Below are 18,024 nucleotides of genomic sequence, written 5' to 3'. Positions count from 1 at the left end.
GTCCAGATGTCACCAAAATTAGAAAAGCCTCCCCCTTTAATAGCCAAACATGAGCTCACCCGATACATTGCAGCAGGTAATTAACATTTTTCTCAGAGCTGCGAGCATTCCTGCCAGCATCAATAATGTAAATCCAAACAAACACGTAAAGCCATGTTTATTTGTGCTTCCCAACAGAAGTGCTTCCTTGGACTATAATCTTACCATACACCAAAAAGGTGCACAAATTAGTGTGTATACACACACACACACACACTATACTCCATTCACCACAAAAACCAATTCCTTTTGACTAGATGATAGCAGGAAAAATGTTTGTGCACACAAAAACATTGTCACATGAGAAGTTGTCTTACGAGAGTACTGTCAACAAAGGAAGCAAGATCTTTGACATACCCTATTCATTTGGGTCAAGGAGTGCATAGAATATTCTTATCCTGTACAATGAGGTTCGATTCTAGAGAGAAGTTTTCTCCAAGTCCTGTGTTTTGCAAAGGCTAAGTTTATTTAAATAAACACTCTTCACAGAAAAGTTCCTTAACACTGCTATTGGATGAGTTATTGAACATTGTCTTCTGGATCCTCAGATACCTGATGCTTCCCTTCTTCCCGCCCTGCAGCTCCATCCTGAATTCTCACTGCAAAGGGCTCTGTCCCAACTATACCACACTTCTTCCTTTCAATAGTACTGCCTAGCAAAAAGTCTTTTGCAATGCTATTGGCTAAACTTAAGTAATTTTCTAAAGCTACAGGGCCGGTAGGAGACATGTTGAGCACTTGAGAAGCTCTATTCATCCTCTCACATAACCATGTTTCTCTTCTAAATTAAGTTCTTATCGCAGGGCTGTTAATGTTAATTATTCCATTTATAAGCTCTACAGAGAAGCAATCTTCTGCTTTATTCAGAGCCTCGCTACAAGTGATAACTAGTGAAGACAAGAGAACATTTTTGCTTTTACAGCAAAAGCAATTGTATTAAGCTTTGAACTTTAATAAGTGTAGAAAAGACAGACAGATCACATTTTGGGTGTATGAATATTAACAATGAGACATCCCGGAAGACTACATGAGTTGAGGACAACACGGAATGTAAGATGCTACTATAGCTTACTCACCAGAAATATCATAAATTTGGTACTCAAGATCCTCAGTTGCCAGGGCCATTCCATTAGCAGCTGCTTCCTCCACACCAGTGCCATTTCTTAAAGCATCACATGTTGGAGAATACATCACTTCATACTGCTTACAGCTATCCTCCCCAATCTCTACATTACCTGGAAAGAGAACACACGTTTATTTTTCGTCTGAAAAATATATTACCTGACATTGTTACAACCAACACCATATATTATAACTAGAAGACTTCTGGTTTTTAAGTTTCTTTATACATATATAGACAGTTTCTTGGTTTCCCTTGTCTGTACTCTCATAACGGGGGGAAGGGAGGACAGGTCAAACCATGGCAGGAAACCCAAAACTTTTGTAACATCTGGAACAGTTTTTTTTCTTTCAATAACCATCAAGTTGACTCCCTAAACATACAGCACTTATGCCACAGAGACAGCTAAATTATTATATGATCTGTTTTATATAAAAGTACCCAGGACTTTCAACTTAGCAGGATTATAAAACAAACTAGAAGAATGCAGGTATTAGATAATTTATTAATCTATTCCACAAACTATTTGGGACAGAATGGAGTGGTGTTTTACTTAAATATCTGAAACGTGGTTGGGGTACAATGGGCGGGGGAGTGGGAGGGGGACAGCGAAGAGAACCGAAGAGTTTACTTGCAGAAGGTTTCACTCTAATCAAATAGGTCATTTCTACTTTAACTCTTTCCTTAACCTATTCAAAAGCATGTTCGCAGTAAAGGACATTAATGGCAAAAATGTACTTAAGTACAGAAGAAACTGCATGAGGCAAGTAAAAAGGCACATCTGGAGCAATTAGAAATCTAAGCGACTAGTCGACTATCCGATAAGCATGTGCTAGTCAACTAAGGACTCAACTAGTTGCTTCTCTCCCCACTCCTGTACTTTTCAAAAGCAGAAGCAACACAGGGAGCACAGGGCAAGAGGGGAACTCAAGCAGTCCCACACTGGCCCTGTGCTCCCTGCTTTTGAAATGTACAAGAAATGTACTGCTTGAGTCCCCCACTCACCCCCAGCTCTCCACAGCGCTTCTACTTTTGAAATGTTCAAGAGCCCATGGGGCTCTGGCTACATTTCTAAGGCGAAGGTGCCCTTAACTAATCCAGGGCTACTCAACATGCAGCCCAGCCCACTTGTTTGCGGCCCGCGGTGAGGCTTGGTTTTACATAGGGCTCGATAAGCAACCTGCGGGTGATATCCTTTGAACATGGCGTCCACTGGGAACATGCTCCACAATGGCAAGCCATCTCCCAGGCGGAGTAAGCATTGAAAGTTGCAAGCGGATGGACTGGCAGGAATGGACAGGTACAGGGTGTCAGCGTTTCTAGCCCCCCAGGAAGGAGGTGCCAGGGGCACTGTGTGAAAGAACCTATTTGCATATATATTTGCATGTATATGCAACCACACTTAAGTTGCAGCCCTCAGCATGTGCTGAGAGTATCATTGTGGCCCTTGGGGCTTCCAAGGTTGAATAGCCCTGGACTAATCAAATAGCTGATGGAATTTGCACTGACTGTGTAATTAGTTGATTAATCTAAATTTAACATCCCTAGGAGAAATATGCTTTAGCTTTACACTTTAGCTTTTTTAAGCAGTATATAAGAGTATGAAATATTTTAGCTATTCAAAAAGATAAGCATGAAAACACCAATAACTAAAAGAAAAAAGTTGACTAAAGGAGTATCATTTATTGGATGAACTTCTACCTGTGAGTGAGACAAGCTTTTTAGCTTAGTGACTCAATGCAAAGTCCACTGACTTCTGTGAGCTTTTTATCTTGCAAGTTCAACTTCAAGTTAAATGGCCAATTCTGCCATAGACTTAGATTTGAGTGAATTCTGCCTGTGGGAGCTGGAAGTGCTGAACATCTCACAAGGAACTTAATCTAATGCTTTCATCCTGAGGTAGCAAGATAACCACCATCTACTTCTTAATTTCTTCAGCTACCTAGAACACACCAGTACTACAGAACAGCAAATCCGAGTTACTTGGCAACAATAATCCCAAGGTTGAATATTTGCCTAAGATTGGTGTAAATTAATGTAGTCAACTACACATTGCTTCCAGTGGAAAATAAAAATACACTAGTGTTTCTGTCATACTGAACATGTGGATATAATAAGCCTTTTCATTATACTTAATAACATTAAAGCAGACATGGCTTTTGCAATGAGCTAAAGAATGAATGCACATGTTGTGGGAATATACATACTTTTAAAACTCTTAGCTGATTTATTTAACATTGCTACAATTAATCTCTCAAGCCTTTTCTTATTTACGAAATTCCCTGCACAATTTCCCAGTTTGGTAAAACCCCACATGTTTTTACTTTCTCCCCAATGTCCACCTGAGCTTTGGCTGTTTTGGAGCTAGGATTTTTTCCTATGGTGAAGTGGATGGATCCACACATATCCCTGCTTTAGGTTGCTCTGCGGGTGAGAGCATGTAGTATTACAAGGACTGAAATACATCTTCTCTTCCCCTATTCATAGTATGAAACCAAATGCAGAGTTAATCCACCCTACACTATCTTCTTGGACAATCTTTGCACCAGAAAGACTCCCGTGCTAGAGCCAGCTGGAGAATGTTGGAATTGCTCTGCCAGGAACAATTCCAGAGACAACAGAAGCACAGAGCCCTGAGCATATACCTGAAGTATATTTTGGTCTCCAGTAATCTGTCAAAGCAAGATTGGGGGAGCTTTCCTTTACTGCTTCATGTTCCATTACTATGTGCCTTCTTCTGCAGAAGCGATCTCACCTTCTTACCTGGAAGTATTGGTTTGAGACCTTTGGCCATCCATCCTCTACAGGACTTCATCAGCTACATTCAACAGACTGAAAACTACAAGTAACTGACAGCAAATGGACAATTTTAGACCAAGGAGACATGTTTATTCCAGAGACTGCATGATGCCAGACCAAAACATGAAGTTGCTAATGTAATGACAGCAAAGCTTACTCCCTCCTTCCCAGGGATTGTCCCACCTGCTCTCACAGATGGCAGATGTCTTTGAGGTTTGGCATCCACACAAGGGACTGACACACATCAGCCGATATCAACACTCATTCATAACCTTCCTATTCTCTTTTAAATCAGGGCTTCCCAACCTATGGGTCGCCATTACGTTTCAAAAGGGTCACCAAGTGTCTCCCCAGGTAGCTCTGCCCCCTTTCCTCCCCCCCGTTTTTGAATTGCCTTCCGTCACCAAGTCTCCTGACTTGTCAAAACGGGTCCCCATCTGGAAAAGGTTAGTAACCGCTGCTTTAAATGCTAAACATGAGCATTGTGTCCTTAGAGCTTTTCCATCTTATTCCCCATCATAAACCTAGTCTACTGTTAGTTTTGTTTAATTAACATAACTATATTGGTTCAAGGTTTTTATTTAAAAAAAATACAACTATACCATTACAACTTCTAATGCAAGTCAAGTTACACCATCTGAAATGTACTTACATCATTATAACCACTGCTGCACTACAGGGGTTGCACAGCTTTAACTAGGCCAGTATAATTTAAGATGCACATGTTTGTAAATACACACAACCTATATTTATATCATAAGAACAGAACATTTTTCCAAGCTGTTTAAAAGATAAGATGGTTGCATTTACAGTTACTGCTGGAGTAGTGTCAGAGAAAGTATGATGTAAACCATGGTTATTTGTTTCTCAGTGCTGAAGAGCTGGTTTTGGATTTATAGGATTAAATCAAAACCGACTTACATGCAGTAGCAGCACTTGAGACTACAGTGCTATTTATCAAGGAAAAATAACTGACTCCCATAAATGGAATTTTTTGCTCAGTAAAGGCCCCATGCTGGAAGAGCAACCCGTTGGTAGAGTGTAGCGAAGCAGTTACCCCACTCTGGCTATAGGGAGCCTGCACAGAGCCCTGGACAATCAGGGAGAGGCTTGTAAGAATCCAATCAGAGGACAGCTTGCTGGGGTAGCCCTGGTTATAAGGAGCTGGGCAGTTTGGTCTTAACCACGGAAAGCACAGGACAGGCTCCCAGAGAAGCGCTCTAGAGAAAACAGTACTGGGCAAGCTCAGGGGAGCTAGAGAGAGTAAGTCTCCAGTCTGACACCTACCAGGCTGCATGACTTGAAACAAGGGCCAGGTAAGTGCAGGGCTCACATGGGAAGTGGCCCAGGAAACAGTAAGGGGGGGAGCAGGGGAAGGAGGAGGGCAGGACAAGGCTGCCACCAGAGGAACCCAGAGCAGTGGGCAGGCATGGGTCCTCCTCTTTTCCCTTTGAACCGCACCAAGCCACACTGAGGAGTGGTCTTTAAAAATCACGTGGCTTGCCCCAGAATGAGGGGCTAGACTAGGGATGGGAAATAATTTTCGTGGAGGGGGCACTTGATTAATTTTGCTATGTGGTCACAGACCAGCTCCACACCCTCACGACCACCCAGAGGGGGTGTGCCTTGGGGCTGATGAAGCAGGGCCTGGGGACTAGCCTGCCCGCAAAGCTGTCAGGGGCCAGAGGCTTTCAATTAAAAACACAACAAAGGACTCCTCTCCCAGCCCAACCACTACCACATTTCCTGGTAGCTGCCCGGGTTTGCTGCAGCTATTTAAATGGCTTTTGGCTCTGGCCCCTGTCAAGGTAACATCACCACCATAAGTTATTTAATTAGGATCTTGCTGCCTAAGCCACTACCTGGAAATTCAGTGGCATAGGCAGGAGGATATAAATAGAAAGCAGACAAATGCAGTCTAAGAGCAGGATCCAGCCCCTGGGCCACATCCTGCCTAGCCCTCACGCTGCAGTTGGTCATGGCAGCAGGTCTGAGACAGAGGACTTCTGATATTCCTAGAAGGACAACTAGATTTAACTAAATTAGTACACAAGTACAGTCTAAGCTTAAAGCATGCAATTAAAAGGCAATTGCCCTGAGCACGCATTCCAGTATGAGTGTAACTGTGAAATAGCTCCATCTACCTGGAAAGCATGTAGCCCTCAGATCTCAATCTCTCTGTTCACAGGGGCCAAGTGCATGCTAACGTGCAGCAATGGTGAAAGAAAGCAACAGAGAAAGAGAGACAGGAAAAAGGAATAAAGAAGGAAAAAAGGCGGAGATAAGAGTATAGAATCCATTTCTACACTCTAGCAGCTTGTTTCCTCGTAGCAAGATATTTTGTCATCATTGGGCCTCTTAAGTGTTATAGGGGGATCATAACCAGCGTTGCCCAAAAGCTGAGCACTAGGGGTAGCCACCCAGGAGAGATTTAAATGCCATCCATGTGATAAGCAGAAGGCTCACAGCTGGCAACATTTTCTACTGTTGGTGCACATGAATTTTGGTGCCTTAACAAAATTCATTTGGCACTTGAATGGAAAATTTAGAGGGGACGCTGGTAATAACACTGACCCCCTTATTGGATTTTTTTTCCATATCCTGCTTATTCTTCAATACAACTTCAGGTACCAACTCAGTCAGACTAAATGCCTTCAGATCAGACCTTTCTTACTGATGCAGTCAAGAAGCACTAAACTGCTTCTGAAAACTTGCCACATTGGCTTACTTTAGCCTCTAGAGCTGTTCGTTCAAGGACAAGAACACTGTTTGCTTTCTACTGCTGCATATAGATTATACAATACACACACACTTTTCAAACTTTGTAAGGGATTTAGTCATCTTACCCTCACTACGAGTTCCTGGTACAGCAGCTGTTTCTTGCCACAAGTGCTCTGTGCCATTGGTCACTGGTGCAGCTTCAGTGCTTCCCTGGGGATCTTCTTGCCACACTTTTGCATTTGGATTTAAGCCAGTACCTTTTGATGTTACCTGCTGAAGAGACAAAAGTAAATTTGAAAAAATCCAAAAATATTAGAAATTAGACAAGTTATTACATCTTAGTGTAATGCTTTTTTTTAAGACAATTTTTCATCTTAGTGTCTAAATGACCAAAGAGATGAAATACAGAACTTTATCTTCCAAAAGAGATTAGATACTCAAGCCAAAGGTAGAACAGGAAAATTAAATAACTTTGATAGTTGAAAGCATATTGTTTCACATTCCATACGAGGTGCGATGTCCCCTTGTACCTCCATTTTATGGCCATGGCATTGACCTGATTTTGGGTTTTTTAGGGCAAGCAGAGCAAGAAATCAGATGAATTAGACACCCATGTCACGACTTCACACAGAAAGTATGACATCCATAATCCTTTACCCCTTAACAAAAGAGGGGAAATCTTCCTATTCCAACCCCTTCTTTGAAGGGGATAGGAAGGCAGCCCACTACATTGCACTGGAGATAAGGACCCTGTAAGGATGTGTGGAATTAGACAAGTGCTCAACCACAAAACTCAGCCCTGACAAAACACCTGTTAGCTACCCAAGAATTCTTTATCACTAGTTTCTGATTGAAGTTGTTTTCTGCAAGCATTCTGTACCTTACTCAGAACAGCTCTCCCCAACTCAGGGTAGGAAACAAAGGGAGAAATTTATTTTGGCACCTGAAAAACTTTTCTGTTCAAACTCTAATGAGCTTAAGTTGATACTATGAAGAAAAAACAAAAAAACAAAAAACACACCCACAATTACAACCACCAAGGTGCTGGGCATCTCAAGAGATAAACTGCTCAATCACCCAAAGGAGATATTCCAGTTCAGTGATTAGGAAACAAGTGTTTAAGGAAAAGTTTCCTGTATCAACTGTTCCCCCAATCCAGAATTAAGGGCCACAGGGTAACTTCGGGGGACAGGAAATTAGGAAGACAGAAAGCAATAGTAATACAGAGACACCATATCCGAGAGTGAATAAAGCCAATCCACAGTGCCTGAAAGATATTATATTAAAAATAAAGTGTGTCCCTCAATTCTGGTAGACTGACTGAGAAGGTGGCTTAAGTGAAAATATGCATATTGCCTAAAATCCTGAAATGGTTCCTAAAAGTTTCAGTGGTATTCCCTGTGCCAAATTATTACCTTTTCACCCACCCATACACCCCAAATTTCCTCCAGCTGTCAGAAATGGAAGAGCTTAAATCTCACACTGCCTAATTGAAAGTTTTCTTGAAAAAATAAATAAATCCAAGTGAACCTTCAAAGCACACTTACTAAAGATTGGCAGGAATTAAGACAACAATAGAATGACAGTGGAAGAGAGCACTGCTTGTCCCGCCATAAATTTTCCCTAAAGAACCGCAATCCAGAAAACAAGGACGTTTGGTATCAAAGTTTAACCTTCTAAAGTCTCTGGAGTTAAGGAAACAAGCATAAGGAAACTGTATAGTTCCCTGAAGGAATAATTCTATTGATCTGTGTCATGGTTCTATCAAGCTCCAAATCTTTTTTTCAACATATAAGCTTATGGAATTAAACCACATGTAACGGTGTCCTAGCAATGTGACAACGCCTAAGAAACAAGTAATTTTTTCAACAGGTTTATCGTCAAGGGGGAGAGCGTGGTTCCTATAGCTGATCCTAGCAAACAGGACACTTCAAGGTTAGGAGAATTTAGAACAGTATCAATTTTCGTTAGAGTTAGTCAAGTTTTCCCCTTTGAACAGTAGGCAGAAGAATGGGGGGGGGGGTAGAGGTGTGTGGAGAGCAATGAGAACAGGCAGCAGTGACATGGTTAACATGGGTGCACTACTGTGCTTTTTCTTCCTCACACATTTGAGCTGAACTGTTCCCTCTATAGGAGGTAAGATTCTTGAGAACATCACAGGAAAAGTGAGCAAAACAGTATGCTGTCAACTGCAGGAGCTTAGAGTCAGGACTTATGAATGTTACAAGTTGCGAAATTGCTCAGTTTGCTTATCTGATCTCTCGGCAAACCCCTGGGTGGAAAAGGCATAATGTTTATTTATGTGACAGGTGTTTTGCCACAGACACACACACACACACACACACACACACACACCCGCATCTTTCAATAACCAGACATATGAATGCTGCTGATCATCAAGAGGATGAAGCTTCTACAGTCAACATGCCAAATAGTGGAGCCTCATTTCCAAGAAAGGCTTTTAGAAGCTTGCAAATCATAAGGAACATTTCTATTTCATTACATACTTACTGTAGCATCCAGGCACCAGATAATAAATAGACCCAACTGCCAGCATGAGAAATGATTTCCCCTCCATATAGTTAGATGGGCTTCTTGTATCACACATTGAAACTAGTTTGTTTTCAGTGTACCCACTCTGCTCCAGGCACATGGATATGCCAACCTCCATAATGTCAAGACTGCAAATGCCTAATATCCCAGCTATGTTGATTTGGATCAGTGATATTTTGATCCAACATGTTACATGCTCTCTAGTCATTTCAGAAATGGCAAGTATTTGTCAGAATAATGGACATGCCTGGGATTATTCTATAATCCTCATTTATGACAAAATTAATCCCACTGACACTTTCCTCAGGCAGGTAATCTTATCCCAGGACCATATTCTCTGAAAGATTATGTCCCTATTTTCCCAAAAGAAGGTCTGGCTATGGGGACCTCATTCATTTCATTGTCATGGTACAAAACTTCCAGTGGTAATACTGTGAATGAACAAAGCAGCAGACTTATAACTCTTTAATCTGAAACTCTACCTGAATGCCCATTTCAAGTACTGAAAGGACTGTAAGAAAAAGGTAAGTATGAAAATGATGAAGGAATCAGATCTTGCCTTCTATACCGCATTTCCTAATTCTGTTGTCCATGTTCCACTTTTAGGAGAGGCTGTACTAATAAATGAGACTTGCAAATAGATCTGCCCACAACCAAAAGACAACTGTCTCATACTAGATGACCCAATCCTATGTCTATTAAACTCACTCAAGACTTTTTAAACTTTGAAGGATCACAATCAAGATCCTAATCTATAAAGTTACTTACATTCTACAGTCTGGCTTCAGAGAAATCTCATTCCACCCCATCAAATATCTTTTCAGCACAGCCAGTTTCCAGTATGGCCTCTTGCTTATTCAAATGAGCTTGATCAAGGAGTAGTTGTTTTCAAATACAACTGGCCCCATTACCATATGAATTGTTTGTTCGGTCCACTCAAAGTACTTTCACAAAACAGCTACAGTAGAACAACAATGATCAGTAAAACTAATATTTACCAAATGACAAAGCTAGCCAGCTTGAAAGCTCTATTCAACACAACATGAGATCTACCAGGAAGCTATTTAGGGACAGAACTCCCTGCAGGCATGCTCCAGATAGCATGCTAGCATATCATTTCAAGAATAGTACATCATTCCAAGAATTCCCTCTAACCTGGAGAAATGTTGTTGATAGTGAACGTTAGCTATGACATCTGTCTTTTCTGTAGACTGAAATATCAGTACTGGAACTCCTTGCATATAGCCAGGGTCAGTTATAGGGGACATCTCACAACATGAGGATGCTTTGCATCCAATTTTACCTACTCTAACTCTCCACAAGGTAGTCTTGTTCAGCTTTGGATGCAAGAGATTTAGGGAGAGGGATTAGATACCAACATATTCAGTTAGCATTTCAGATTGATATAAAAACCTTATCTGCACAACTATTCCGTAAGTTAGTCTCACAAAAATCTAAATATGAGCACTCAATATTTGTTTCAGTCTGTGGTCCTTTTCAGAATCAAGACAAATTCTAGTGAAGAGACTCCCACAGATTAGAATTGACAGATGTCGCTTCCTGGAATGTAAGCACTGTATTTTCTGTATTGTCAATAAATGCTCTAAACATGGACTTAATTATGAAAGCCAAATTAGTTTTACTTAAATCCTCTGATAATTTTCTTATATGCTTAAGGATTTTTTTCCTACTAAATATCTTCAAAAACTATTTTAACATACTTGCTTACCCTACTTCATCCCGCAGTGATGTCATAATTCTGAATCTGACATCAGTGTTCCCCTTGGCAACAGAGTGGGACCAAAAGGCTGGGGCTCCTCTGTAGAAGCAAGTATTTTCATACTTGTATATTAAGCCCTCATCTGAGAATGTCAAATCATTTTACAACCGTTAAAACTGAGGCACAGAAAAACAAAATGACTTCACAAAGGTCACATGAGAAATCTATGGCAGACCCAGGAGTAAACTCAGGTCACCTCAGTAGAATGATGTGAAACATTCATTGAGGAGGGTGTGGGGAAGGGGAGAGAAGTATTGCCTTTTTATGAGTTCATCTAGTATACATATCTTCAAAGTTTGGAAATAAACTAAAGCAGAGAAACTACATTTGATATTCCCAATCAGAGCTCCTTCTTGCTCAGCGTTACCTGACATCTTGCTGTCAACTAATCAGGAATTAGTTATAAGCAAGTACAGTGAATATCCCAAATAACTCAAAATAAGTTGAAAGCTGATTTGATTCAACACAATAACTTCTCCATTAGTCAAGATGATTACCCCCTGCCAGAAGTGGGCTCATTTGTTACTTTGCAAAACACTTAAGAGATACCCTAAGATAGGAAAGAGGGGCAAGAGGTCTAAGACAGGGGCAAGAGAGCCTCCATGGGCCAGATCTGTCCCACTAAGCGGGATGATCAGGCTTGCAGCTGCCCTGCTGCTCCCCCACCTCCAGGCCAATCAAGACCTGGGGACAGAGGAGCATGCAAAGTCTCCACAACCTCTCCCCTCTCCCCCCCTCCCCGCCAGGGGTCCACAGTGCTAGCCACCTGCTGTTTTAACAGCTAGCAGGTCACTCTTGTCGTCCTGTGGAAGGCAGAGACAGGGGGCAAGAGACTCCCTGCACTCCCAGAACCCTAGGCCCTGACTGGCCTGGAGGAAGGGGGAGCACGCAAAGTCTCCTCCCAACCTGCAAACTGTTCTGAACAACTGGCGGCTCTCCCTTGTTGCTGCATGGCAAAGATTTCATAGATCCTGATTGGCCTGGGATATGGGAGTGTGTGAACATGTGACTATTAAAGTGTCCTCACCCCACCCCACCCCACCCTTTCTGGGGCAGCCCAAGGCAACTTCAAATTTGGTGAACTTGCCCCCCCTTTAAAAATTGCCTACCCCAGCCCTAAGAGGTGCTAGATAATCCAATTCCATTTTTATTCACTTCCAATTTTATTAAAATTAACTTTATGACAAGGTGTTTTAGGAGAGGGTCATGCAGAATATGCACACTGTGGATGCTGCAGTTTTTAGGCCAATAAGCAGAGCTATAGGTATTAACTATTCACAAGAGTTGCCTATCCAAGCCTAGAGAGTCGTCGTCAACTCCCAGCCTTACAGTGAATTTGGGAGTCATGGGGAGCTCAACGTAGGAGGCGGGAGCTGCAGCTCCCAGTGTCTGCACGTTTCACTATTCACAATGGTGCCAAGAACTCATCCACTACAAACGTTTAAAGTCTCTTGGGCTTTAACTGCTTGTCACAACCTTCATATTACTCTGTATGACTTGTCTTCTTGCCACAAGAATGGAAGGAGGAAGCCTTACACACTAAATGGTGCTACACAGGCATATTCCCCTTCATGTGCCATGGATCTATAATAAGGGGTAGGCAAGAATTTTTGCAGGTGGTTCCACGCTGGAAGGGGCAACGCCTCAAGTGGAAGAAGCATGGCCTTGGGTGGGAAAGGGCAGTTCCCTTTAGGTATTGTGTACCCCTAGCAAAGGGAGGGAGCCACTAGCTACTTTAAACTGCACAGGACTTTGCACATTCCCTGTCCCCCAAGTCTCAATTGGTTTGGGGAAGGGAACAGCAGGGCCAAATCAAAAGACTTGGTAGGTCGGAGCCAGCCCAAGGCCATACCTTGCCCACTCCGGCTCTACAGCTATCCAACACTATTGAAGCAGCAACTAGGAGAGAGAACTTGAAAAGAACACCACGGAGCATCCAGGCAGGGCCAAGCTTTCACCTTCACAGCGAGAAGACCCATGCATCAGGGTACTGATATGGGTCAACATGACGCCAAAGGGTTACGTACCCCCAACAGTTTAAATAGCTTTTTTTTTAAAAAAAAAAAGAAAACCCACACTTCTACCATTTCCCAGTAAAAGAGTAACCTTCTCAATTGTTCATTGAAATCTATATACTTCTGAAGCAAGGCTGCTGCAATTCAGATTAGAAATATCAAATCTCAGTTCTGAAATATGGTGAGAAATCAAAGCATTCTTCCAATGTACTAACATTGTTTATTTAATGTGAACGGTATGACCCACATTAACATAGGCTCCGTAACAGAGTCATGGAAGATACATCTGCACAGACATATGATTACATGACCATAGATCATTCTATCAACAAATCTAATCCTATACCAGGTAGGAAAAGAAATATTTAGCACCAATAGTTTTTCAAGTTACATATGACATACAAAGTAGCATTTTTTAAAGTATATACGCACTCCTATTCCCAGATAGCACTGTTTGCATGAGTTGAATTTCAGTTATGTTTTAACAATTAACAGTTTACAGTTTTCAGTTAACCTTCCAACAAGTATGCGGATCCCCAATACAACCTTGTTTTGTATGGATGGTGTGTGTTCAATTAAGTGTAAAACAGTGGTATAAAACATTTTAAAAAAAGTAAATCAAACCACTATGGCTGTGTGATAAGATTTTTCCCTTCAATTGATTCACACAATATTCATTCCAAAACTTACACAGCTTTCTTCAAGGAAGTTATTGTGATGGAGTTCCCTGGTCCCTTTCTTTTAAGCATTCTTAACCACAATTCAAGTTTAATTTCTCAGAAAATATTTTTAAAAACTACTATATGATTCTATGAATAATAGACTATGAATCAAGCAGAGATCACTAAGTCCAGTCCCCTGCCCTCATGGCAGGGCCAAGCACAGTCTATATCATCCCTGATAGAGGTCTATTCAACCTGCTCTTGAATATCTCCAGTGATAGAGATTCCACACCCTCCCTAGCCAATTTATTCCAATGTTTAACCACCCTGACAGTTAGGAAGTTTAACCTCATGTCCAACTTCAACCTCCCTTGCTGCAGTTTAAGCCCATTGCTTCTTGTCCTATCCTCAGAGGCCAAGAAGAACAATGTTTCCCCCTCCTCCCTGTGACACTCTTTTAAACACCTGAAAACCGCTATCATGTCCCCTCTCAGTCTTCTCTTTTCTAAACTAAACAAGCCCAATTCCTTCAGCCTTGCCTTATAACTCATGTTTTCTAGACTTTTAATCATTTTTGTTGACCCTCTCCAATTTCCCCACACCTGGGCACCACATTTCCACCAAGAACTGGACACAATATTCCAGTTGAGGCCTAACCAGCGCAGAGTAGAGAGGAAGAATGACTTCTCAAGTCTTGCTCACAACGCTCCTGTTAATGAATCCCAGAATCGCGTTTGTTTTTTTGCAACAGTGTCACACTTTTGACTCATATTTAGTTTGTGGTCCACTAGGAGCCCTAGATCACTTTCTGCGGGACTTCTTCCTAGACAGTCACTTCCCATTCTGTCAGAAAGAAATGGATTGTTCCTTCCTAAGTGGAGTACTTTGCATTTGTCCTTATTAAACTTCATCCTATTTACCTCATGACCGGTTAACTAACCTCACTAGGTTAGAAATAACTGATCTATGTTCAGTTCTATAATTAACATGAACATAGAAACCACAGACCTATAGGACTGGAAGGGACCTTGACAGATCATCTAGTCCAGTCCCCTGCATTGAGTCAGGGCTAAATATTATTAGATCAGCCCTGAAAAGTGTTTAATCTGCTTTCAAACCTCCATTTGTCCTAGAGCCTATCCTTAGTTAGGAAGCTTTTCCAAAAGTCTGTAAGAAATTTCCCTTCCCACAATTTAAGCCCATTGCTTCTTGTTCTGTCCTCAGTGATCAAAAGCAGTTTAGCACTCTTCTCTTTGTAACAACAACCTTCTATATAATTCAATACTATTATATTCCCCTCTCCATTTTCTTTCCCCCCTGACAAACCCATATTTCCCCCCCGACACGTTTTCAATAATTATACCCATTTTTGTTGCTATCCTCTGGGACTTTCTAATGTATCAACATCTTTTCTGAAATATGGTGTTCAGAAGTACACTCATCAACCTTATCAGCACTGAGTAGTGGATCAATTCCACACCCAAAAGATAGTAGGTTAATATGGCTATATTTCTCTAGCTTGTTTATGAGATTGATACAATCTCCAGTGACAAAAGCCTTACTGAAGTCAAGATATACCACATCTACTGGTTTCCCCATCCACAAGGCCGGCTACCCTGTGGAAGAAGGATTTTATATTGCTTTGACACGATTTTTTTCTTATCTAAGATGATCTTATCTTCAGTGCTTACAAACTGATTGTTTAAATGTTCAAAGCTGATTTGACTTAATTTACTATAGGACAAATATACATCACTGACAGAGAGCACTAGACTAGGAAATCTAAACAATGGAATTAAGTATCTCTAAAAAGTGATGCAGAAAGTGCTTGTGTAAATCACATTGTTTTTTCGCTAATAGTTAGATAAGAGATAATATGGATCTAACAGGATACCATATCCAAATATGGAATCAAAGGACTTCTCCCCTTGAAATGCTTTGGCCAAGGGCAAAGAAACACTCTACCTAAAAATGTGCAAATAATTCATTTGCTGGTGCAATAAAGATGCAGTTTACCTTGTTGATCAAGGCTACAAACCACAATAAAAATAATACAAAGCATAACTATAAAGTTTTCTGATTCAAAAGAAGTGTTCCTTAATATGTCTAATGTACTTTGGTTCAGGATAGAAAAACACTATAAACCTCTATGTATTTGGTTCAGTGGATAAAATTAGGTAGTCTTTAAGTTTACCAAAAATGCAGTACTTCAATTTTTTTCAATTCAGTTTATTAACATCAGAAGATGACTTATGGAAGACCAGGAAGTCTATTGAAACAAGGAAGCAACCAGTTTCTTAGCTTCAAGTTACTAAATTGCTGAATTTATGTAATCTTCAGAAAAATTACAAAGCTCAAGACCAAGAGTACCAATTCTAATTTTACCAATAGTTAATAGTTTAGACCTCTTCTTCACTATAGAGTGACTTTTTCCTCTGGTAGAGGGTTTAAACAAAAAGTTTTCCATATGTTACTTTACAGAGACACTTCCACAATTCCCTTAGTCTTCAAAATGTTTTGCATATATTAAAGGACAAAACATTTAATCAAAATAAGTGCTTAAAATAAACGTAATAGAAAATTATAGCAAAATATAAAAATTAAAAGATCCTGCTAAGTTTGATTCACCACAGCTGAGCTGGAACACATAAAATGCAAGTCTTCCTCATTGAAACACGCTATTTATGGGCACAGTTGGCCAATGCCAAGTTGCTAAGTTGCAGCTTTGCTACTTTGACGTTTATACAATGCAAAGAACAATACGCTCTGGAATCTACTCAAAGCATTAGCCAGGCAGAGAAAGCAAAGGATCAGCTGATTATATAGCACTCATGCCATGGCAGCCTATGCTTAAAAAAAGCGGGGTGGGTGGGAAGGGCGAGCAAGAAGAAAAAGTCTACGAGGTTTTAAAATTTCAAAAAGTTCCCAAAGGTTCCCCCGTCGCCCACCCTCCACCGTGTAACCTTCACACGCGCGGCGCCATGTCCCATGCAGCCACCAGAGCAACTTTTACAAAAGGTCAATGCGGTGCCTTTCAAGACTTCCCCTCCCCCCTCCCGCTTTCCCTCCCTCTGGGAGGGCACCGAGGGCCCCGCCACTGACAGAACCTTCCGGGGACCCCGCTGCCCTGAGGAGAGAGGAGAAGTTTCCTTAATCCTCCGCCCCACCAGCCGCGCCCTCCCCCGCACCGCTCCCCTTTCCTCTCAAACCGCCCCCTCACCTCAGCCTCTTCCAGGCCACTCGCTCCTGTCAGCCCCACGCGGCCTCCTCAGGCCCCCATGGCGATTCCCGCCGCCCCGCCCCCTCCCCGAGGTGACTCCACAGCCCACTCCCCCTAGGCCGCATTTGCTGTGTCAGGCCCGGCCCCTCCCCCGCGGGCCCGGCTCAGCCGCGGCAGCAGCGTGTGCGGCCTGGAAAGTCACATGGCCCCGCAACGCGGCCGGCCGGCCGGCCCCGCCGCCTCCCGCCACTTCTCCCCCCCCCCTCACCTCCACGAACAGCAGCATCCTCCTCCCCCCGCCTCGCCCCGAGGCCAGCAGGCCTGGGATCGCGACTCGGACAGTTCCCCGCTCCTAGGTAGACTCCGGCAGCGCCAGCGATAAGGACACTCGGGCTCCGCCTCCGGCTGCTGCCGCCAGCCAGGGCCCGGGCCCCCGCCCCTTCCAGTTCCCCCACCTCTTCCGGGTCAGAGCACCGCCGAGAAGTGCTACCGGGGTGATAGAAGGCCGTTACGAGAAACTAGCGGGGGCTGTTGGGAACGTACTATTGCGGGCGGGCGGGGAGGGGGAGCTTACACCAACTGTTCTGTGTGGCATGGGATGAAGTGTCAGAGGGGATGTACCATGCTCTGCGGGGGAATTAGTTGGAATGGTTCTTTCCTTGTTTGTTTGTTGGGAACGTGCCATTCTTGGTGCAGTGCGAGGGGAGGGCGGAGGTGTACGGCGGAATGTACCATTCAGCGTGTCACTGAGGGGGCCATTGCGCCACCTCAGCATGTGCCTAGATGACGCAGCACCCAAAGAGGGTGACCTAATGTCAAGGCTGTGCAGAGCAACCAGAGGGCCCAGGGAGGCCTCGCGCCCCACTGGGATGCCATGGTGGCCCCAGAGCATGCTGGCCCGTGGGGCCTGGCAAGCATATTTCAGTGTCCCCAAGCTCAAGCCTTCCACGCCATGAATCCAGCCCTCAAAATCATGAGACTGCTTGAAAAGCAGTACCCGCCTGGCTCTTCTGGTTCATGCTGGCCTGCTTTTCTGCGCAGCCCTCAGACAAGGGCTGAGAGTCACAGTACTGTCCGGGCCACCGGACGGGAGGCTTCAAAAAGAATGCCAGATA

At 42.8% G+C, this 18,024-nt stretch overlaps 1 protein-coding gene across 2 annotated transcripts in view; it reads right to left on the bottom strand.

The window, feature by feature from the left end:
* The window catches only part of LARP4 (La ribonucleoprotein 4), a 50,434-nt gene extending 33,394 nt beyond the window's left edge, over window positions 1-17,040 (bottom strand). Inside the window, exons 1-3 of one of the 2 annotated variants that reach the window (XM_089774785.1) lie at window positions 16,910-17,040; window positions 6,805-6,952; window positions 1,116-1,274 (exon numbers count right to left, since the gene is read on the bottom strand). In XM_089774785.1, coding sequence (XP_089630911.1) covers window positions 1,116-1,230 — 115 coding nt within the window. In that variant the 5' untranslated portion in view covers window positions 1,231-1,274; window positions 6,805-6,952; window positions 16,910-17,040. Of the gene's footprint in view, window positions 1-1,115; window positions 1,275-6,804; window positions 6,953-9,190; window positions 9,968-16,909 lie in introns of those variants that run through there. The other variant, XM_089774786.1, reaches the window with a different exon arrangement.
* Between the last annotated feature and the right edge of the window lie 984 nt (window positions 17,041-18,024).

The sequence above is a fragment of the Pelodiscus sinensis genome, chromosome 31 (assembly GCF_052426305.1).
Source record: "Pelodiscus sinensis isolate ZL-2025 chromosome 31, ASM5242630v1, whole genome shotgun sequence".
NCBI lineage: Eukaryota > Metazoa > Chordata > Testudines > Trionychidae > Pelodiscus > Pelodiscus sinensis.
Note: the sequence above shows the minus strand (reverse complement) of the source record. Positions and strands in the feature narration are given on the sequence as shown.